Source organism: Rhineura floridana, chromosome 8 (genome assembly GCF_030035675.1).
Source record: "Rhineura floridana isolate rRhiFlo1 chromosome 8, rRhiFlo1.hap2, whole genome shotgun sequence".
NCBI lineage: Eukaryota > Metazoa > Chordata > Lepidosauria > Squamata > Rhineuridae > Rhineura > Rhineura floridana.
The window spans coordinates 2,424,141-2,446,681 of record NC_084487.1 but is presented as its reverse complement, the minus strand read 5'-3'; the positions used below and the strand labels follow the sequence as shown (position 1 = coordinate 2,446,681).

Genomic DNA, 22,541 nt, shown 5'->3' with positions numbered 1-22,541 from the left:
AGCACAAAAAATGATGAGGTAAGCTACTTTTGCTTTTTTTAAAAAAAACTGGCACAATATGAGCAGATCGTTCAGGGCCCCTTAAAAGTCTTGTCACCCTATTCTGGAATAACTGACGTTTTTGGACCATTTTCAAAGATATCCCCATATGCAAAGCATTGCAAGAATAGGGTGTTACTAGAGCATGGACAACTGAAGCGAGTCCCTATCTACAGGGTCAGAACTGGCCTATTAGTCGGAGCTGCCTAAAGGTGGTTTGAGCCACAGTGGTCAGTTGAGCCTCTAATGACAATGTTGGATCAAAGGGGACCCCCAAACTGTGACCCTTAGGCTGCACAGACAAATCATCCACTTATCTGGGTGATTTTCTGGTGATGACTGACCAGGAACGAGACCTTCCCACAAGAGGCAGTGATGGCCACCAACTTGGATGGCTTTAAAAGAAAATTAAGACAAATTAATGGAGGAGGAAACGGCTGTCAGTGGCTACTGGCCATGATGGCTGTGCTCTGCCACCCTAGTCAGAGGCAGCATGCTTCTGAAAACCAGTTGCTGGAAGCTGCAGGAGGGGAGGGCGCACTTGCACTCAGGTCCCGCTTGTGGACTTCCCATGGCATCCAGGTGGCTACTGTAGGAACAGGATGCTGGATTATATGGGCCACTGGCCTGATCCAGCAGGCTCTTCCTATGGTCTTGTCTTATCTGGCTTGATTTCCAATTTATTAGCCTCCATCCAGTCCACTACAACCACGCTCAGGACCTGATTTAGGACGACGTCAAACATGGCAGCAAGTCTGCCACACAAGCAACTTTATTGACCCAAAGACTGGACCAGGTGCTGTTGTGCTGAACAATTCATACGGCCGGTTCAGTGTTTGTGTATCAGCTACAGGAGTACGCGGCACATCCAGAGGGGAACAAACAAACCCTACCCCAACAGACTTTCTGTTCTTTTAGTCCTAAAAATCCGGTCATTAATAGGTTACTCTAAACAACACTTTTACAGCTGAAGTTTGATCAGGAAATTTTCCATCTTTGCCACTCTCCACTAGGGACCTGCACCCAATAGCTTGAAACTGTCTCTGTGGACCAGATCACTTGGGGGTGCTAATGTGGAGGAGTTGACATCGCCAGGGGGTTCGTTAGTCAGGATAGCTTTCTGTAAGAACCAAATGAGAGGCAAAGGGAGTCATTAAAAGTTTCTCTGCCAGAGACAGGCGCCACAACTGTGTTTGTGTTTAAGCATGCCCTTGTCAAAGCCATCTTTTTTTGAGAAATACAATTAATTTCATCATGTTCATCTTGTAATTGTGTGAAATTATATTATTGTCCCCATCCACCTTTCACAGCAGGAGGTTCAGGAGTACATCAAGCACATTCATTATATCAAACCCCACTGCAACCCACATCAATTCTAAAAAAGAGAAAAGTTGTGTGCCCTCATTTTTAAGTGAAGCTATGTCCTTAGCAGTATTGGGTTAAGGAGAATGGTCATCATCTTTTGAATCTATAACTGTCAAGTGCCTGAAAGCCAGTTTTTGCAGTCCAAGCAATAAAATTAGAAAGTAAATTAATTTTGAACCTTTCTGGACTCCCCTCCCCCAAAAAAGTCTCAGTGGCCTTCATTCAGTGCTGTAGGTCACAAGTTACACAACCACAGACCAGGTTGATTGTGCAGCCTGGGCCAGTAAGACAATTTTTTATGTTCTTAATCTGATGCGAGACCCATTTGCATTGCCATACTTCAGTGCTCATTCACCACAATAAATCAAGAGACTCTTCTGAGAGTGAATTCCAGAATGCTTTGATATGGGGTTCCAGGCCTGTCCTGGATGCCTTTCAGCCTTGTTGGCATTTGCGTCCAAGTCCCTTCCGCTTAGAGTGGATGGGAGCAGGATTTTAAGCACTCTGCCACAGCAAAGTGCCCCAGCCCCACACCTGACTGCGCTAACACTGCACCCAAGATGCAGCTCCAGAGTGTGCTTTCAGTGTTAGCTCTCAACCATAGAACATAGAGTGCCTCTGAGCACATGTAGAGGGCTTGTCTCCACCATGACAAAGAAACCACAGCAAGTCAACACGTATTTTGGATTCGAAGGCAAGTTTATCGCTACTCAGAATCATGACCTTGTGACAATCTTAAGCCAAAGCACCTCTTCCATGAGCAATCAAACACTGGCTGCACCTTACCGTGCAAACCCTGCCCCACCCTCTGAACACTCCTGGGAAGGCGTTGGCCACAGTGAAGATTGCACATGGGCACGGATGCATATACTGTCTGGCACAGACTGTGGAAATGGCAGGGGAAAAAACAGAAAAAGGCATTATGAAGCCCAAAAGGAACGGAGCATTTCTGATGGATCCCCAAATGTGCACACCTTAATCCAGCCTGGGCTAGCTATAAACTGGTTTTAGTGGCTGTCGGGTACAGCTGAACGTGTCTGGCTGAGGCCTGTTCTTATCCAGGGAGGAGACATACACCGCAGCTATCCCTGAGCATGCCGTGATGCATTTAGCACTGATGCTCTTTGGGGACAGAAAGGTGCCCCCGTCATCAAGTGAGCATCCACGCGTCCTTTCTGGAACTCTGACCCGTCCTGATCCATGTGTCTCTCAGTCTGCCTCTGTCCAGCCATCTCTTGGCACGTGAACAATCGCCTTGATGTCAGAGCAACCTGCCCTGCCACGCAGCTGAGGCTCTTCATTCCGGTACCAGTCCTCTTCGCTGAAATCTGGGAAGAAGAAGGCGATTTCCCTGCTGGCTGATGCTGCTGAATCTGGGGGAGAGAAAAAGTGACCAAGAGCAATACCAGCACGTTTTCGCATTCAAAGTACTTGACAATGATTGTGACGCTTAACCTCACACTGTGATGACCACTTCCCGTCCTAAACACATTTTCAGGAATTCCCATTTCTCCAGATTTGATGGTAAGATGTACTTGTTTTCCAGCTGCCCTTCTTGGGCTGAATTCTACAGAAGAAGGCTCCCATCCCAGGCCGTTAGCCATGCTGGGCTGACGAGAGCTGGAGTCCAACCACACATTGGGTACCCCAGTACAGAACACCTTGGGACAATTTTAGTGCTTTTTTTGTTTTCGTTTGCCACCCTGGGCTCCCTCTGGGAGGAAGGGCAGGATATAAATTTAAAATAAACAAATAATAATCATTTCACTCTCGTGGCTGTAATGATTTCTTAGCCCAATCTGCTGTGCCCAGACGTCAGGGTTCCTTTCAAAAGACTCTTGGATCTTGCAAGCTGCTTTGAGAACTGTTAAAAATGTACCTAATCAGCTCCTCCATTCCCCAGTCAGTCCTCTGCCTCCTTTCTGACTCACCTGAGCCATGCACGGTGTTCCGAGTGTCGGTGAGGCCAAATGCCCCACGGATGGACTCTGGGTCTGTGTGCTGGGCATGGAACACCTTGGTGGGGCCCATCAGAGACCTCCAGAGTGAGATGGCTTCTTCATGGGCCAGGATGTAGGCCCTCATCGGGCCACTGGAGAGGAATGGGGAGGAAACACTAATAAGACCAAGGGATCAGGTTACACAGATCTCACAAAAGCGGCACAGGTCACCAATTTGCTCCCGTGCACAATTCAAAGCATTGGTGATAACCTTGAAAGCCCGAAGTGCCATAGGTCCAGGATACCTTAGGGCAGCCTACACCCACCTGGTGTCCTCCAGATGTTTTGGACTACAACTCCCATCAGCCGAGCTGTAGTTGAAAACATCTTGAGGCCACCAGGTTGGCAAAGGGTGCCTTAGGATTGACTTTCCCCATTGCATATGAGGAGAAACTGAAAGAACTGGGCAAGTTTAGCCTGAAGAGAAGACTGAGGGGAGATATGACAGCAGTACATGAAAGGTTGTCACATAGAGGAGGGCCGGGATCTCTTCTCGATCGTCCCAGAGTGCAGGGCATGGAATAATGGGCTCAAGTTGCAGGAAGCCAGATTTCGACTGGACATCAGGAAAAACTTCCTGTTAGAGCCATACGACAATGGAACCAATTACCTAGAGAAGTAGTGGGCTCTGCGACACTGCAGGCATTCAAGAGGCAGCTGGACAGCCATCTGCCGGGAATGCTTTGATTCGAATTCCTGCATTGAACAGGGGGTTGGACTTGATGGCCTTATAGGCCCCTTCCAACTCTACTATTCTATGGTTCTATGATTCTATGCATCCTGCCCGCTCCCCAAAATCAAAAGGAAAGGTCCTTTCTTGCATCCCTCCAAAGGTGGAAGCACAGCTGGGTGGTCTACAGCTGGCGCCCTCCCTCACTTTTGTGAATGGTTGAAAAAGACCACCTTATTCCAGCTAGCTTTTTTTTTATGAGCTAGGCAATCTTTAAGAGCTTTAAACTGCTGATCCTGACTCTTTTGTGTGGCCGGAGCTGATGGGTGTTGTAGTTCAAAACATCTGGAGGGCACCAAGTTGGCTACTCCTGTTCTAAGGGGTGGGAATGTGCCAAAGTCACCCACTGTGTGAGCAGCGATGCCTACCATCTGATTCTGACAGCAGGCGTAAGGATGTCTGAGGCAGAATCCATCAGATGAGGTTACTAGTTGTGTTCCTGCTGGCCAGCTGGGAATGACGAACAGAATGGGAAGGAAGTGGCATCTGAGGCCAGAGCTCTTCTACCCAAGGCTGCCATATGGCTGGCCAGAATTCAGCAGAGGAAAGCTACGAGGTTCACACAGCATGGAAGAGAGTCCAGGATTAGGAAGGGGGGGGCTGTGTGTGTGTGTGTGTGTGTTGTATTTTATGTATTTTAATTTATTTTATCATTGTTGTGATTTTACTGTTTACAATTTTATTATGTACGTGTTTGATTTTATTTTTGTAAGCCGCCCTGAGTGCCCTATTATAGGGTAGAAGGGCGGGATAGAAATATTTTAAATAAATAAATAAATAAAAGGCCTTCTTTGAAGATGAACTGCTGAGGAAATCTCCAAACACACCACAGACATACCTGGACATGAACTCCACCAGCCTCTGGTAGAAAAAGCGCCCTGGAAAAAAAATAAGGAGCGCTCCTAAGAGAAAGGCACGCATCTAGCGGAGGTCCTGAGAGAGTTCCTCAGCTGCTCCCACACCCATAATTGTCATCAGCTTTTTTTCTGCACACCAGGGGTGGCTAACATGTCGCCCTCCAAGGACAGTTGGACACCAACTCCCATCTGCCCCAGCCAGCATAGCCAATGGCCAGGGACGATGGCCACAGAGGTTCTCCATCCCTGCTGTGTACAAGCCACTATATCATTCCTGCCTCGTGCATCCTCCGAGGAAGTGGGCAAAGCACATCAGGCTGAGCATAAGGACTTGTCCGAAGAAGGGGCTGACCAGCGAGCCTCATGGCTAAGGACCTCTTCCAGGAAGACACAGCTCCTACTTGGATACATCAGTTCCCATGTAGGAAACTCACTGCATCCTATGTGCAGAACATCACATGTGACAGGCATGTAAGTGTATATGACGCTTCATGCCCATGCTGTGGGAATCTGGGACTTCTCACTCTTGCCTGTCAACAGCATGGACCGCTGTATTAGCCTACAGGTCTGGAAATATAGAAACCACCTCCCTAATCGCCCAGATTAGAGCCGCCTGTTTAAATGTCCTTTCCTTGCCAGATTCCAGCTGGATTTAGTAATGGGGGGTTTCTTGGGGGTGAGATGGGGTGGGGAGGGAATGCTCCTGACCTGAGTGCTCCTTGTAAAACCGCTGGCTCTCCTGCCTGCTCCATGTCAGATCCTTGCTCCTGACGATTAAGAATCTGTTGTTCAGGATCTTCTTGTGCACAGCCTAGCAAGACAAGAAGATGAGTCACAGGCTCTCCCAAGCCAGCCCTATGGACAAGGAGAGGGGCAGGAGGGTCAGTTGTGGATGTGCAAAGGGCAGAAGTCACGGGAGCCACATTTGAGTTTATTGGCCATACCCTCACACGTATCTCATCGCAGAACTCTTTGCAACAATTCTATAAGCACCTGGTCAGAGATATCCCTTCTGCCATGCACTTTGGCAGCTCTGAAGGGAAGCCGCCAAGGAGGTGTTATCCCTTTGGGTTTGTCCTTTGGGGTGTGGAAACAGTGAGGGCATCTCCCCATGGTGATTAGCTGTGGATGGGCTGGCTTCTAGGTGAGAGGCTGGAGTAGCCGACGTGTGTGAGTTAACATGCCTTCCAAGTGAAAACTGGCTTTGAGACTTTTAATAACGTGACTAATAAATGTAATTATTATTAATAATAATCATGAGAGGTGGGTGGACTACTGGGAAGCTGTGTCTGTGGTGAGAACATGAATACAGCTCACTAATGCATATCCAGTGTGATTCACTGGCATTTTGTGATTTGGCTATTTTATATTATTTGATTTACTTTATTCTATTTTTACTGTATTTATTGCACTTTTTTATATCTTTATTCTGTATTAACAACCATTCACAACTTTGGGGGCCTTTGGGCCAAAAAAGTGGTATACAAATAAACTGAGGGCTTCCCACTGGCATCTGGCCGGCCACTGTGAGAACAGGAGGGGCCGCTGGCCCGATTCAGCAGGCCGTTCTTAAGTACAGTGGAGATTTCAGAAGGGAAGCGAAGCGACCCTAACAGACTGTCAGAGGCTTAGGAGCGGCAGGACCCTTGCATTTTCTCCCACATAGGCACCCCCCAAAGCACTTAGGAGGGAGCATCACAGGTAAGGGCCAGCCTCCCTCAGTCACCTTTGGAGCACATCACTGGTTATGGTTGATGTGGTGGTGAAGAAGCTCTGACTCTTTTGTTCTGATCCACACCAAGCAATCCCGACTGATACCCTTCGAGCCTTAAGAATACACCACTGTGATGTGCTCTGTGTGGGGCCGTAGCTCAGTGGTGAGAGCACCTGCGTTGCATGCAGAAGCCAGGCTCAAACCCTGGCATTTCCAGGTAGCACTGGGAGACACCCCGTCTGAAACCTTGGGGAGCTGCTGCCAGTCAGTGCAGACAACACTGAGCTGGCATGGCTCAGGGTAAGGCGTTGTCCTACGTTCCTATGTGCCTCTGACAACTGTGGAGGAGTGGCTCCCCAGAAGCGCACTGCACCAATGCTCCACCATCTGAACTGACTTTTGATTGCCTTCTGGATGCACTCCTAAAATGCGGACGTCAAATGATAAGAAAATGGAAATGGACTGCCTTCAAGTCGATTCCGACTTTTGGCGACCCTATGAATAGGGTTTTCATGTTAAGAGGTATTCAGAGGGGGTTTCCTCTGAGGCTGAGAGGCAGTGACTGGCCCAAGGTCACCCAGTGAGCTTCATGGCTATGTGGGGATTTGAACCCTGGTCTCCCAGGGCGTAGTCCAGCACCTTAACCACTACACCACACTGGCTCTCCAAATGATAAAGCCCTAATCAGATTGGGCCTTGCATAGCTAGGGGTTGCCCCCTCCCTGCAGGCCATGGTGCTGTCACAGAGGGTGCCCCCCCTTCTCAATCCCACCCGTGCACCATGTTACGCACATCTGCAAAACTCTCTTCCCGTGAAGACTCGCCCAAGCAGAGCATTTAAGCACTCCAAGACTATTTTGAACTGGGCTGCCTTCTATCGGCCAGGGTAACGCATCAAGCTGCAAAGGTCCTGAAACATCAGCATTTAATCTGCTTTTTTCTGAATATATGTTTGACATGTAACTGATCCTGAGCACCACAGATGGGCTACAGGCAGAAAAAAGATAAAACTAAAAATGCCAAGGAACGATGCTGAGCCGACCACAGAAGGCAAACAGACGCCCGATTCCATCCCCACCAGTGCGGCCCTGATCCTTCTCACTGGGCTTATGGGCTCCTCAGAAGCATCTGGCTTCCCTCTGCGGTTAGCAGGACGATGGGCTAGACAGACCTTTGGCCACAGCCAGCTGCAGGGGCCTCCTTTAGGTGCTTACCTTGAGGAAAAGGGGGTGAGCCACAGCATCAGGTTTGACAATGGCAAGAGTGAGCTGCAGCACACACGGTGGAGCATGCAAAATGGCCCTCATCCTGATCTCGAGCTCCCTCTGCCCTGGCTGGACCTGGTGGGTGCTCTGCCTGCCAAGCTGGGTTCTGGGGCGGGGGCTTGAAAGCTTCAGCCTGGCAACAAACATCAAGCACATCACAGTAAGGCAAGGGGAAAAGAAGAGCAAGAGTGCTTAGAGGACGCTTAACAGCCAGCAAGTGGACATAACTTGCTGCCGGTGAGCTACTGGGCCAAATTCAAGGTGTTAGGACTTGCCCTAAATGTCTTAGGATCCAAGTATCTAAAAGAGTGCCTTCCCCAGTATCAACCATCTTAGAATCATAGAATAGTAGAGTTGGAAGGGGCCTATAAGGCCATCAAGTCCAACCCCTTGCTCAGTGCAACCCCCCTGCTCTTGGACCCTACAATCGGCAGGTGAGGCCCTTGTTGGTGATGCTGCCACCACCAGCTGCCTGGTTGGCGCTAGCCTGCAGCAGGGCCTTTTCATTGGTGGCTCCCGATTTGTGGAATGCCCTCCCCAGTGAGGTGTGTCTGCCTCCATCACTACTGACTTTCAGGAGGAATTTTTAAACATTCCTGTTGACCCAGGCACTTGATGGCTGAAGGGGACTGATCCTGGCAACCTAGAGATCACTGGATGGAAGAATGCTTTTACGCTGTAACTGTGTTTTTGAATGTTTTTCTTTTGGTTGTTTACATTGTTTTGTGGTGTTTGCCACCCTGAGCTCCTTCAGGAGAAAGGACGGGATAATAAAAAATAGTATGTCTCAGCTGCTGGTGTTAATCTTTTCTGCAACAATTTGAAGTGGCCAAATGCATCTAGAAGAGACTTCCCAACAACCTTTGGAAGGCAAGTGGGTTGCCTGCTATCCCCATTTCACAGAAAAAGAGTTGAGGTTGATGTTACCTTTCTGATATTAGGAGAAGCAGAGCCAGCAGGAAGTGCAAATCACATACACTTCCTGTCCCAATGTTCCTGTCCCAGTGTCTCAGCTGGGGAATGTCCACCCAGGTGTGGGATGTACAGGCTGGTCCTTGCATTATGCACGGAGGTGGAGAATGAGGGGGTCTTCTGTTCTGGATGTTGTGGGGGGAACAGGAGTCACTCAGGACTCCTGCAGCATCTGTCACTGCAAGGTGACCCAATGAGCCTGTGTTGGAGGTGGGACTTGAACCCGGGTCTCTGAGATCCATGTCTGCCTGTGCCTGCTTACCTACATGATCTCCCCCCACCCTTGCAGCAAGTCCCCAATCAAAATCCAGATTGGAGGAACGAAGAGTTATAGGGATGCAGGGAGTCCTATGCATACGCAAAAAATGGGTTCTGGGTTCAAATTTAGCCGTTAGCAAAGGGGATGGGAGCCAGTGAGAAGGGGGGGCAGCCAGGCCAAATGGGGAGTGGGAAAGGGGGCCTTGCCAGGCAGGCTCCTCCCAGCTGGACCCGTGCAGAGGTCTGGGGTGGGCTTAACAAAACAGAACATGGGGTTGCACAGCTTGGCTGCAAGTTTTGGGGGGGGGCAGCAACAAGAGGGGGTGTCTGTTGCGATCTAGAGGGGCTTCCATGGGGAGAGGGACGCCTTGCAAAGATGGGGTGCAGGGGGCCGAGAGTGAGGAAGGCGCTGCCTCCTTCCCACTGGAATCTAGCATGGGACTCCCCAAAGGAACCTCCGTCCCTCCCTTGTGGGATAGTGGGGGGGGGGCAAGAGAGAAACGAGGGCAGGCGCTGCCTTTGAGGATCCGTGGAGGGGCTCCTCTTTCCCGGGGGGCAGCAAGAGGGGCGGCGACCCAAAGAGCTGCCCTTTGAAGTGCTTCCCGGGGGGCGGAGGGTTGATTTCTGATCCTGGCGGGGGAGGGAGAAGAGGAGGGGCGCTCGGCCGCATCGGGTGCGGAGGACGTACCTGGCCGGGGGGGGCAGGGGGCTCAGCACCGGCGGCGAAGGCGCCCCCGGGACGAGCGGGCGAGGCCGGGCCTGCTTCGCGCTTCCCTCCCGTCGCGTAGCAGCCGCCGCCGGGGACGGAGAGCAGGCGGCGCCGGCGCCTGGGCGGGGAAGGAGGCCGAGGTGGGGCTCCCGCATTGGGGGCTGCGGGAGGGACGGAGGCGCCCCACTGCCCCGAGCAGCCGACCTGCGGGGAGGGGGGCGAGGGAGGAAGCCTCCTGCTCCTGGAGGGAGCCCCCGGGCCCTGCCAGAGCGGCGACGGGGGTCCCCCCTCTGCCCCCCAACCCCGGCGGGCTTCTCCGCGGGTCTCCTAACCCCCCAGCCTGGCTCCCCATTTAGGGCCTGGCTCAGTTTGGAAGGAGAGCCCAGGAATGGGGCGTTGTGGGGGCGACTGCGTCTCGGGGGCGGCATTTGGGGACCCTGCTTTGCTTAGGAGGCGGGGGGCTGGAGGGTGCCTGGTGGGGAGAAGGGGCAGCCCCTTCTGGGCAGCGGGGGGGAGTGGGGCCTGCCATGCTGGAGGGGGGCACGGGGGCTAAGCCAGGCCGAGGCGGCTGCAAAGGGCAGCTCACCTCCAGATGGGGGGCGGCGGCAGCGCCACGAAAGACGCACCCACGGTGGGTGGGGGGGCCCGGCGGGCTCTGCATTGTCCGGGCTGGTAGAGGTGGCCCTCTTGGCTTGCCCGTTAAGATGCACTTGGGGGAGCCTCTTTTTTTGGGGGGGGTGATGAGCACCAGGCTTGGTACCTTACAAGACCACTTGCCCAGGCCCCCAGAACGCCAGCGGTGTCCCTTTCTGTGCATGCTGCTTCCAAGGAGGTCCAGAGGGTGTCAAGGAGAGAACAGGCCTCCCCTGCGGTAGATTTACTTATTTCTTACATTCATAGCTCACCTTTCCTCCAAGGGGGGTTAGGGTGCTTAGCATGGTTCTCTCCCTCCTCATTTTGTCCTCACAATAACCCTGTGAGGTAGGTTAGGGTGAGAGGGAGTGATAGGCCCAAGGTCATCCAGCAAGGTTTGTGGCTGAGTAGGGATTTGAACCCTGCTCTCCCGGCCCCTAGTCCACTTAGTCCCCTAGTCCCTGCTCTAACCACTACACACACTGGCTCTCACAACTGAAAAAGTAAAGGCAACATTATAGTTGGTTTATTGTAGTGTCCACAAACCTGCCCCAGTTTATAGAACGCTGTACACAGGGAGGCCTGCCATCATTTCAGCACCAGGCAAAGATATTTTTGTTTTTCCAGGCATTTGAGCAGCACCAGTGATATGATATTGTATTAAACCTATTTCTAATAATGTTTATTTCTAATATTTCCTATTTGTAATAATGTTTGTGTGATTTTACTATTTTGCTTTTTATTTTTATTGTAAATCACCTTAGGACTTTCTTAGAGCGAAGTGGTGTATATATGTGAAAAACATAACTAACTGGGGACACTGGCAGCCCTTCTGGCCCATTGCAGGGACAGGAGAGGTGCAGAGCGCCAGTCCTATCAGGCTGTAGAGACCCACTCTTTTCCCTCTGGCCTTCTAGGCGCAGCACTGGTCCTGCCGTCGGATCCAGAGCCCAATGGCCAAGGAGATGGCCAATGGAGATGGCGGCCTGGAGCTGGACCAAGAGAAATATGATGCAGATGAGAACGTGAAGATTATCTGCCTGGGGGACAGCGCGGTGGGGAAGTCCAAGTGAGTAGCCTAAAGGGTCCAAAGCACGTCTGGCTTGTCTGCCTCTTCTCAGGACTGCGGTACGACCATGACCTTGACTGATGGCATTAGAAGTCAAGTGGCAGCTACTCCTGCTTGGAGGTTTTGTGTTTTATTTCCATTGCCGTTTTGGAGATGCAAGTCTACTAACAACTGTTTCCTTTTGATTGAGTACCATCCCTTAAATTAACTTAAGTTTATGCCAGCCTTTGCCAGCCCTGTGCCCTCCAGATATTTTGGAGTGCAACTCCCATCACCTCATGCTGGCTGGGGCTGATGGGAGTTGTAGTCCAAAACATCTGAAGGGCACTGGGTTGGTGATGGCTGTTAAAGGCGAAATGTAATGAACAAACAGAGGGTATGATCAGTTAATAAACAAAAGTATTAATCTACAAAATTAACCCCCCCTCCCACAACCAATATCAACTATCTGCTTAGGGTAGTTGAACGTTTGTATCTTGCTTTATTTCAAGTGTGAGGAACCTTTGGCCCCCCAGATGTTGCTGAACTACAACTTCCATCATCCTCAGCAAGCATGGCCAGTGGCCAGGGCTGATGGGAGTTGTAGTTTAGAAACATCAGGAGGGCCAAAGGTCCCCCACACCTGGTTTATTTGGCGGGCGGCTCTTGCTCTGATATTTAGTGTCTGAAAGGATAATCCCCCCCCCCATCTTTCAGTGGCGGGTTCACACAACACAGAAAGCCAAACTACGGTTTACGGGGGCCGCGCAAACTTATCTGCTCCCAGAGCTGAGCTCCCACCGCTTTGCTTCTCCCCGGTTTTTTTAGCTGCTGCACTCAGCTGCTGCTGAGCAAAGCTATGCCTTGGCTTTGTGTGCTGTCTAAGCGCTCTCCTCGCTAACCATAAGCTGTAGCCTTCCGCGTTGGCCTTGAACAGAAATTTCCACGTTGAATCCCTTGGAAAGACTCCCTCGCTTGAGTCCCTGGAGAATTGCTGCCCATCAGAGTAGACAGTACTAGGCTAGATGGGCAGATGGTCTGACTTTGCATAAGGCAGATTCATACAGTCAGTATTCTCTGTCTGACACATCTCAGGCTGGATGGTGCGGATTAATCGGGAGAATAGCCTAAAGGGCCTCTGTGTTTTTATGAATGGGCTTCTGTTTCCTTCTTTTTCAGATTAATGGAACGCTTTCTCCTGGATGGGTTGTATCCTTTGACATCTCACAGACTCACACAAACTGCAGCCCAGAGGAAATTATTTAATTCATTTAATTTCTTTGTTTGCTTGATTTTAAAATCCTCTTGCTTTCAGGGCAATGGTTCTCATAACCAAAGCGTATAGGTAACATCACTGTTGCCATATCATACACACCTCAAGTGCAGAACTCTCTTCCCTGAGCAGGAGACGTGTGAAAGGGGAGAGACTGGGGGAAAGGGTCTATTTTGTATATAGATAATGACTACATTAATTGATAAATGAATCTCCAAATGACTGCCATTTGAAAACAAATTTTACCAATAATGCCTGATATTATTATTAGACATTTATTATTTATTTATTACATTTATACCCCGCCTTTCTTTTCATGACTGAAACCCAAGGCGGCTTCCATATGGTTCCCAGGCGGTCTCCCATCCAGGCACTGACCAGACCTGACCCTGGAGCTAGCCTTACGTGCCTTCAGACCATAGCCTAATTTCACTTAAAAAGCACCTCAAGTGTTCTAAGCCATTATTACATGTTAAAAGACTAGACAGTCCCTGCCCATCTATTTGCAATCTAACAGGCACACACAAAAAAGATGGTGAGGGAAGAGGAAAGCAAGCCAATTCCAGGAGAATTACCATCAGAAGAGCCTTGCAGCTGGATGAGGCCCATCTAGTCCAGCACTCTGTTGTCCGGGGAAGGGGCCTGCAGGCAGGGCCTGGGCACAACTGCAACTCTCCCCACCTGCAGTCACCAGAAACCGAGTTCTTGAAGTTGTATCATTTCAGTAACTTCAGCAAGTTTTTATGTTGGCTTCTTATGCAAGAACTCAGTGTGGGTGAGCCATGGGGGAAAAGAAACCTTGTGAGTAGGTGAAAGAATGATGATGACTCAAAAAGACCTTTTGAGCATGTGCAGAATGTCCACACCAGGGAATATCTGCAGCTGCCCTAAAAAATCAGGTGGGAGAGGGTTATTTATATATTGATTTATTATTGCATGAGGTCCCAGACAACCTCAACAATTTAAAATTACAGTTTAAATTACAACAATTTAAAACAAGTTATGGTCACAAGAATAGGAAAGGTCCAAATATATATATATATATCTCAGCCATCAAAGGCCGGGGTAAAGAGGTTCTGTCCTTGACAGAAACTATAATCAAGTCATACAGCCTGTGACAGAAACTATACTGTGTAATGAAAGTACCAAGCATGCCCCTGAAGCTTTTAGGTGAAAGGATGTGGGTTCTTAGGCATCATTTATTTATTTTATGAAACACTTGCCATGAGGCATGCTGAAATAATTTAAGATACAATAAAAGCAAATATCAGATACAGTGCATATAGAAAAGCAATATTTGTCTGAACTTTTTAAAACAGCAGTATATACATAAAATTGGTATCCGATTGTGTTTCAGGCAAGACCGTCTCAAGTCAGCCGTTCCCTTTCCACTTCGGTTACAGCCACGAGCACAGATTCGTGGTCCAGGGGAGGAGGGAAGAGTGTTGCCTTCTTCGTGGGCGGCTCGTGGGCTTTTCAGAAGCATCTGGGAAGGGTGGTGTAGTGGTTAGAATACTGGACTAGGGCCTAGGGAGACCAGGGTTCAAATCCCCATTGAACCATGAAGCTCACTGGGTGATCTTTGGCCAGACACTGTCTCTCAGCCTAAGCTACCTCACAAGGTTGTTGTGAGGATAACAGGAAGGGGAAGAACTACCACCTTGAGTTCCGAGAAGGAGGGGATATAAATAAAGCAGGGTGAGAGGGGCTTTTGTGCTGATCCTGCGGGGCTCTTCTTGTGCTCTTAGATTAAATGCCCCTTTCACCACTGAGCCAGGGCTGAAAAGGGTGGGAGAAAGCCAGCCTCCTGCCACCCAGATTGTGAGCACAAGATGGCGTTAAAGGAGCAGCTGATATTCATTGCACAGCCTCAGAATCCTAAGAAGAGCTTGCTGGATCAAGCCAATGGCCCATCTGGCCATGCATCCGGGTCTCACAGAGGGAATCCCCACATCTGCTCACACTTTGGAGCTTCTCAAGAGCCCTGCTGTGTTTGCTCTCTGCACCCTTCCCTCGAGGGCCACCTTCCCGTCGTACCTCTCACCTCTGTACGCATCTCCTTGACTCCCACCCGCAGCAAACCTCATCAGCTGTCTACTTTTGCCCTGACACTCTACAAATATACCGCCACTGTGGATGGCAAGACGATCCTTGTGGGTAAGAGTCTTGCTGCGCATGGCAGCTGTGAGCCACATCAGCACGTGCCCTCTGGCGTCTGGCACAGCACCAGATCTGATAAAAGCTGTTTAAATCTTTCTCTGTGAGATCAGGCATTTCCCCAGAGGGGGGATTCATATGAAGTTGGATTGGCAACGGTGGGCAAGTTGGCAAGTAGTGGGCTAGCACAAGTGGGTGCTGGGGTCAGGAAGAGATGGGCCAGGCAGATCACAGCATGGGAATCCTGGTTTCCTGGCGGTTGCCTGCCACCCCGGTATCCGTAGGTACCATCCCTGCTATCTTTTCGGCTCCTTTTGAAGACTTTCCTCTTTCAACAAGCCATTTAGGTTCAGACCTATCCCAGTCTGTGTTAGAATTGCTTAATATGTTTTTAATAATGTTTTTAACCCTTTTTAAAGTTTTTTTTAAATGTTTTTAACACTGTATTGTTTTAATGTATTTTAAGATCTGTTTTTATGATGTTTTATAGTGTTTTAGTGCTTTGTTTGCCACCCTGGGCTCCTGCTGGGAGGAAAGGCGGGATACAAATTAAATAATAATAAATAAATAAATGGATAATGATTGAGCTTGGCTGGGAGAGTGTTTATTTCCTCTTCAGCCAACGTCGGCCTCGTGGATTCTGTGACCAGAGAGTCTTTGAGGCTAGAGATGGGGCTTTTTTCTCTGCTGTGACTAACTGAGCTCCCGGCGTCCTGCTTTTCAGACTTCTGGGACACGGCTGGGCAGGAGCGCTTCCAGAGCATACATGCCTCCTACTACCACAAGGCCCACGCTTGCATCATGGTGAGGACGCGGGTCGTGTTGCCTGGCATGAGCCACAGAGTGGTGCCAGGGCTGGCGGGCTGGAAGTGGGGGATCTGGCGGCTTTGCGGAAGTTTGGGCACCCAAGGGTTTGGGTGGTCTGTGAACGGGTTGGGCTATACTGTGCGACAACTTAGATCATAAATCATAGAATAGTAGAGTTGGAAGGGGCCTCTAAGGCCATCAAGTCCAACCCCCTGCTCAATGCAGGAATCCAAATCAAAGCATTCCTGACAGATGGCTGTCCAGCTGCCTCTTGAATGCCTCCAATGTCAGAGAGCCCACTACCTCGTATGGCTCTAACAGTTAGGAAGTTTTTCCGGATGTCCAGTCGAAATCTGGCTTCCTGCAACTTGAGCCCTTTATTCCGTGTCCTGCACTCTGGGACGATCGAAAAGAGATCCTGGCCCTCCTCTGTGTGGCAACCTTTCATGTACTTGAAGAGTGCTATCCTATCTCCCCTCAGTCTTCTCTTCTCCAGGCTAAACACGTCCAGTTCTTCCAGTCTCTCCTCATAGTTGCTCAAATTGAGGACCCAAACCAGAGATGGGACATTGCCAGCCTTTCAGATCACCTGGTCCTGTTTGGCTGAAAGCCACATTATTCCCTCTGCCCATCTGCAGGGGAGGCCCTGCAGATTAGGACAGCCGTTTCGGCTACACGGAAGCCGCCATTGCTACACCAGCAGCAGAATCTCTGATTTGAGATCCCATCCCCTGCATCTACCCCAGTACTGCCCTTCTAGGAACACAGGAAGGTGCCATATACTGAGTCAGACCATTGGCCCATCTGGCTCAGTATTGTCCACACTGACTGGCAGCTGCTCCCCAGGATTTCAGGCAAGGAATCTTTCCTGGCCCTGCCTGGAGATGTTTCTGGGACTGAACTTGGGACTTCCTGCATGCAAGGCGGATGCTGTGCCTCGGAGCTATGGCCCTTCTCCTGCTCCTGTAATGGGCCAGGCTAGAGCCTCCATGTGTGACGCATATTATGGGCTGTGAGTATTCTGTACAGCCAGGGTTCCCCCATACGAAATCCTGGGAAGGATTGCATGCATCCATAGGAATCCTAGCTTTAATTTTTAAACATTAAAAGCAACTGTCTGGCTGTTATGATTGTGAAAGTTGAATGCTGGAAACATTTGTGTCTGAAGAAAACTTTGAAGCCAGAGATGGATTTGGCATCCCTTCCAGTGCTGGGGCATCAGTGCTCAAACACAGAATATAAAATAGACAACACAAGCCAATATATACAAATGGGATACATTTATGCCGTTACTTTATTTTGATATGTGGTGTGCCCTGTTTGCAGAGTGCACATCTGAGAGTGCCCTTGCGTTGTGTGCAAGGCCCCTTTCCCAGGCCTGTTGTGCCTCCCTGTCACCCAGCTGGAGCTTTCCTCAGGGTCACTTCACAGCCCGCTTTGTGCTGACAGGACCCCTTCGTTATGGCCCAGCAGGGAGGGGTGAGCATGAGTGTAAGGCAAAGAAGGGCAACTGCTCCGGCCCTCTAGATGTTGTTGTTTGACTCCCAACTCCCATCAGCATGGCCAGCACCCAGAGAGGATGGGAGTTGTCGTACGAAAGCATCCGGAGGGCCACAGTTGCTCCCCCACTTCTGATGGAACTGGCTTCTGCTGTTCCTTGCCAAAAGGCGTAACTTGCCACCCACCCTCCTGTGTTCCACTGTGTCACAGGAGTAGCAGCGTCTGTAGTGACTTCCAGAAGGGCAGCGTGGAGGTGTGAGCCTAGCCATGAGGGCCCCAGCCAGAGGCAGGGGGTTTTCTTTTGGCCCCTTGTCCAAAACGGCAGCGGGTTCATCCACACCTTTCCTGGGGCCGTGCAAGCAACTTCTGGAGGTGCGCATATTCCCCAGCCGCCTTCCTGGCGCTCCGTTAACTCTCAGTAGCTCTATTACCAGGGGCAGGGATGGGGGGCATCCATTGCCCCATCCATGAGTCTTGTCCCATTGTGGTATGTTCTGGTCAGTGATGAGGGAAGAGAGCAGCCTTCTGCATGCTGCAAGGTGCAGCCTCGATTTAGTCTGGTGGCCTTTGGCATTCATGCTAGCTTTCACTGAACATGCTTTTCCGTGGGGGTGTTTGGACCTTGCAGGTCTCCCCAACCTGCTCCTGAGGTGATTTTTGTGGTTACTGCAGTCCAGAGATCCATCCAGCTGGCTCTTCCCTCTCTCTTGCCAGGTCTTTGATGCGCAGAGAAAGGTGACCTACAAGAACCTGAGCAATTGGTACAAGGAGCTGCGTGAATTCCGGCCACAGATCCCCTGTGTTGTGGTTGCCAACAAAATCGATGGTGGGTCACTTCAAAAGCTCAGGGCCTCTATAGGATCGCTGGGGAAGAACACTGGGTTAACAGAAGCTGATTTTGCCACTGCTGTGGGCTGGTGTAAATGTTTGGAAGTAAATTTGAAGCTGGAAACCAGGTTTTTAATTCTTTAAGGGGATTAATGTTGTGGAATGGGACTGAAAGGCAGACCTTTCATTCATTTTGTTTTCAAATGAATGAATCCTCTGCATCCTCTTCCAAAATGTGGTACTCATTGACATACCCAGACCTGCTTAGTTCCAGCTAGGTAGTGGTACTCATGGACTCATGTGCTTTTAGACAGTACCTTGGAGCCAATTTTAGCGCTGCAAGTGTTAAGTTGGAAATGTATTGTGATGGTTAGGGTTATTTAACTCTTGTAAATTGTGTTTTGTAAATCGTATTGCTTTATTGTATTGCGTTATTGTTTTATCGATGTATTCTTATATTGTATTTTGATATTTGTGTCTTCTGTAAGTTGCTTCGAGGGCCTTGGGCCGGTAGGCGGGGTATAAATAAATAATGATAATGATGATAATACTCAAAGCGTTGAACCAACAACAGAGTCCATTACAATGTCCTACATGCCCTATTCTTTTTATACAGTCCTTTGATTATTTTGGTAGCCCATTTCTGCACCTTTTCCATCTCTACAATCTCCCTCTTGAGGTGAGCCAACCAGAACTGTACACGGTATTCCAAGTTTGGTCGCACCATAAATTTGTATAATGGCGTTATGATATGGGCCGTTTGCTTTTCTTTACCATCTGTCAGGTTCTTTGGAGTTCCTCCTGCTGCCTCCTGAGGGCTCCTCCATCCTGGTGCCCCATATGTGGAATACTCTTCTCAAGGCGGCTGGCTTCACCTGATGTCTTTGGGGAGCAAGACAAGGGTCTTGTTAATCTGCCTGGGCCTTTCAGTGGGTCATCAAGGGATCATAACTCCACGGGTGTTATGGATTTTAGTCGCTTTGCTCCCAGATTGTTTTTTATCGTTGCTGATTTATTGCTGGCTGAGCTTTGCATATCAGTCTTTTAAATATATGTTTAAAAACCCATAAAAACAATGCAATGTGTTGTCCTGCAGTCGTAAAAGCAACCCTCACCAGGTCCAACAACCGGGTGAATCAAACTCCTCTCTTGCTTCTCTAGCCGACATGAAGGTGACTCAGAAAGGCTTCAACTTTCCACGGAAGTTCAACCTACCCTTCTATTTTGTGTCTGCTGCGGATGGCACCAATGTGGTGAAGGTGGGAGAAGGTTGTTGCCTGGGAAGAAAGCAGGTCTAGTAGCTGGCTGGCTTCCGAGGGAGGGGGAGAGTTGATTAGTGGTGGGATTGGCTGAGCAATTGCCCTCTTATGCCAGGAAAGGGGTGGGAAGAACTTGGTGTCCGTCTTGTTCTCTCTAGGATTGCTTCTCTTTCTGTCCCACCAGCTCTTCAATGATGCCATCAAGCTAGCCGTGGCCTACAAACAGAATTCAGAAGACTTTATGGATGAAGTCCTGAAGGAACTGGAAGTAAGAAAATCTCCCTGGTGTGCTCCATCAGTGTCCTCTTGTGAGGCACTCAACCCCTGGGAGGCTCACTCCGTATCCCTTTGGCAAAGCACACGGGCTGCCCTTTAATGCGTTGCTTTGTAGCCTCCCTGCACCTGTTGTGGCCTCTTGATTTTGACAGCCATTCCAGGTAGCTTCAGCTGAAGAGCCCCTTTTCTTGCCTGGCCTTATGCGCCTAGCTGCCAGTGCAGTCACTCCCCCCTTCAGCGGCGACAAGCTCCAGCTGTTTTCCTTCCCTGTTCTCTCTGGCAGTGCCTGCTTTTCCCCGCTCCTCTCTCTTACAGCTTCAGGCAAGAGCAGCTGCTGTCAGGGAGCAAGCGAGAGAAAAAAGCTAGAGCAGCAGGGCCCTTGATTCTTTAGCTACAGAAAAAGCAAAGGGCTGCAGCAAGAGGCATTGGGTGAGGACAGCAGTAGCTCTCCTTACAGGGCAGGATAGGGGAGTCTCATTAATCATTATACCTGCCTTTCAGGGCAAAAAACCCCTCTATTGCTGAACTACAGCTCCCATTACCCCCAGCCAGCATGGCTCCAGGGATGATGGGAACTGTCGTTCAGCAACATCTGAAGGGCCAAAGATTCTTCCAGTCTGGCTTAAAGACAATCACAGATGAAGCCAAACATACTTCTTCAGGGAGTGAATTCCAGTAATGTGGGGCCACTGCTGAGAAGGCCATGTCTATGGTACCCACCAATTTAACGGACCTTAATGGCAAGTCAGTCAGCAGGGTCTCCAAGACCAGTCGTGAGGGCCCAGGCAGTTTTGAGGGGTGTGAGTGGTCGCTGGATAACCTTGTCAAGACGGGTAGCCAGCATGGTGCCCTCCAGATGTTATGGTCTACAGTTCCCATCATCCCTAACCATTGGCCATGCTGGCTAGGGGCTGATGGGAGTTGGAATCCAACCGCATCTGGAAGGCTAACCCTGGTTCAAGGCTTTAAAGGTCAAAAGCAGCGCTTTAAACTCAGGCTGGAAACAAATCAGCAGCCAATGCATCTGGCACAGCACTGGCAGCGTATGATCAGAGTCCTGGAGGGTGCATTTTGTACCTGTTGAGGTTTCAGAGGCGTCTTTAAAGGCGGTACTGTGCACAGCACATTACAGTAGTCTATTCTGAGTGTAGCAAGGGAATTGTAACTGAGGCAAGAGTTCGAGATGGGAGAGCCAAAGCCTCCTTGGCTGCTGCCTCCTGTGCTGGCTGTTGGAAGGTAATGTGAGGAGGACTCAAACATCCACATTGCCTGTGCCATGTTGACTATTTCTTACTGGAATCCACAGAGCAGTGCTTCGTCTTTGACCCTTTGCTGTTCGGCTTTCTCTTCTCTTCCTGTAGAATTTTGAACTGGAGAAGGATTCAGATGACAAAGAGGAGAGTAGCCCAGAAGAAAACCTCCCGTCAACCTGAGCCCCTGGAATGGGGAGGCCTCCTTCTGCTTCCTCGTGTAGGTAGAGGCTGGCACTTCTGTAGGGGCTTGGGAAGGGTAGGTTGCCCTGAGGGAGGCCACCTGCCTGAGATCAGCTCTGTTGTGACGTGGGTGACCAAGAAGAGACCATAGCAGTTCCCTACCCTGGAGAATGGAGCGGGGGGCAGGAAGAGATACACAGTTTGATGTGAGTTGGGGGCTCACAGATGCCCCCACCCCACTCCTTGGGGAGCCTCAGTTTAAACCGCTGTTGATGGCATCTGCCTTGAGAAATTAATATTAAAGGACTAGTAGAAAAGTCTCGATATTTTTTTTGCATCTCCTCCAAGGATGCAAAGGAGCTCAGGTTGTGTTGCATACGAACATAAGGCCCTGCAGCCAGAGGTCCATCCAGTCCCAACATCCAGCTTTCAACAGGATGCTTCTAGGACACTGACAAAAAGGACTTCTGCTCCCCAACCTGTGGATGATAGCCATGGATAGATTTTTTGTCCGTGAGTTTCTTAACATCTTTTACACCACTGAAACTGGAGGCCACCAGCTTTTGCCCTGGCTGTTGCATCGTACGGCTTTTCCCTGTCTGCCTTGTTCCTTCCCAAGCCATTTCTGCCCCACACTTGTCACGTATCCACCCAGCCCATACCGATGCTTGTCTTACCTCCTTGATTCCATCTGGATCCAAATTTCCTCCGGCTTGTTGTCGAGTGCCACCATGGCCTGTTTCAGGACTGACCAGCGGGTGACCCACCCTGAGCGACTTCTGAACCGGAGGTGGCACTCCATGTGTGCCTTTTGCGCCACTCTGTAGAGTTTCGTTGGGCACAGGCACTGCCAGGGCAGACAGCAGCCCTCACTGTGTCATTTCTAAGCCCAGCATCACAGAGCAGTTGCCTTTTCCTCTGAGATGTGCATGGAGATGGGTCCCTTCTGATGTCTTTCAGCCTGGAGGTAGTTTCCGACCCACCCCGTCCAATTGGACCGGTGAACAATGGAAGACACAGTGCAGGGATAGCTGCTTGACCATGCTGGCTGGGGCTGATAGAGCGCTCAGCAACATCTGGAGGCTACCACCATGGTGGCTGCCCTGAGACAGTGGATGCGGGGAGGCCCTTAGCATCTTGAACAGGGTGTCTGTCCGGCCTCCCAAGTGAAAACCTCAGGCCAGTGCTGGCCCAGATGAGAGTACTGGGTTTCCAAACCACTTCTCACCCATTAATTTTTTAGCCTCAACAAGCTCTTGTGTCTTATATTCATTTTTTCCTCCGTCAGGAAAGGGATGTGACTTAACCTGCCCACAAATCATAGAATAGTAGAGTTGGAAGGGGCCTCTAAGGCCATCAAGTCCAACCCCCTGCTCAATGCAGGAATCCAAATCAAAGCATTCCTGACAGATGGCTGT

General features: G+C 50.1%; 2 protein-coding genes across 13 annotated transcripts; one reads left to right on the top strand and one right to left on the bottom strand.

Annotated features, from left to right (window-relative positions):
• Window positions 1–2,082: 2,082 nt before the first annotated feature.
• NME6 (NME/NM23 nucleoside diphosphate kinase 6) lies at window positions 2,083–11,563 on the bottom strand. Of its 11 annotated transcripts, XM_061637981.1 has the most exons (7): window positions 11,460–11,563; window positions 9,889–10,049; window positions 7,920–8,103; window positions 5,700–5,802; window positions 4,973–5,012; window positions 3,336–3,496; window positions 2,083–2,777 (listed from the first exon to the last, which is right to left on the bottom strand). In XM_061637981.1, the coding sequence occupies exons 3-7, from the start codon at window positions 8,010–8,012 to the stop codon at window positions 2,614–2,616; spliced, it is 561 nt and encodes a 186-aa protein (XP_061493965.1). In that variant the 5' UTR covers window positions 8,013–8,103; window positions 9,889–10,049; window positions 11,460–11,563; the 3' UTR covers window positions 2,083–2,613. The 11 variants fall into 11 exon arrangements, with proteins under 11 accessions (XP_061493965.1, XP_061493961.1, XP_061493960.1 ...); XM_061637977.1 differs by lacking the exons at window positions 9,889–10,049; window positions 11,460–11,563 and adding an exon at window positions 10,815–10,832; XM_061637976.1 differs by lacking the exons at window positions 9,889–10,049; window positions 11,460–11,563 and adding an exon at window positions 10,670–10,730.
• Window positions 9,853–21,440, top strand: RABL2B (RAB, member of RAS oncogene family like 2B). Of its 2 annotated transcripts, none has more exons than XM_061637982.1 (9): window positions 9,853–10,049; window positions 11,460–11,611; window positions 12,770–12,799; window positions 14,941–15,020; window positions 15,745–15,824; window positions 18,042–18,153; window positions 19,317–19,414; window positions 19,599–19,682; window positions 21,052–21,440. In XM_061637982.1, exons 2-9 carry the CDS (start codon window positions 11,496–11,498, stop codon window positions 21,121–21,123), a joined length of 672 nt encoding a protein of 223 aa, XP_061493966.1. In that variant the 5' UTR covers window positions 9,853–10,049; window positions 11,460–11,495; the 3' UTR covers window positions 21,124–21,440. The 2 variants fall into 2 exon arrangements, with proteins under 2 accessions (XP_061493966.1, XP_061493968.1); XM_061637984.1 differs by lacking the exon at window positions 9,853–10,049 and adding an exon at window positions 10,633–10,780.
• The last annotated feature ends 1,101 nt before the right edge of the window (window positions 21,441–22,541 follow it).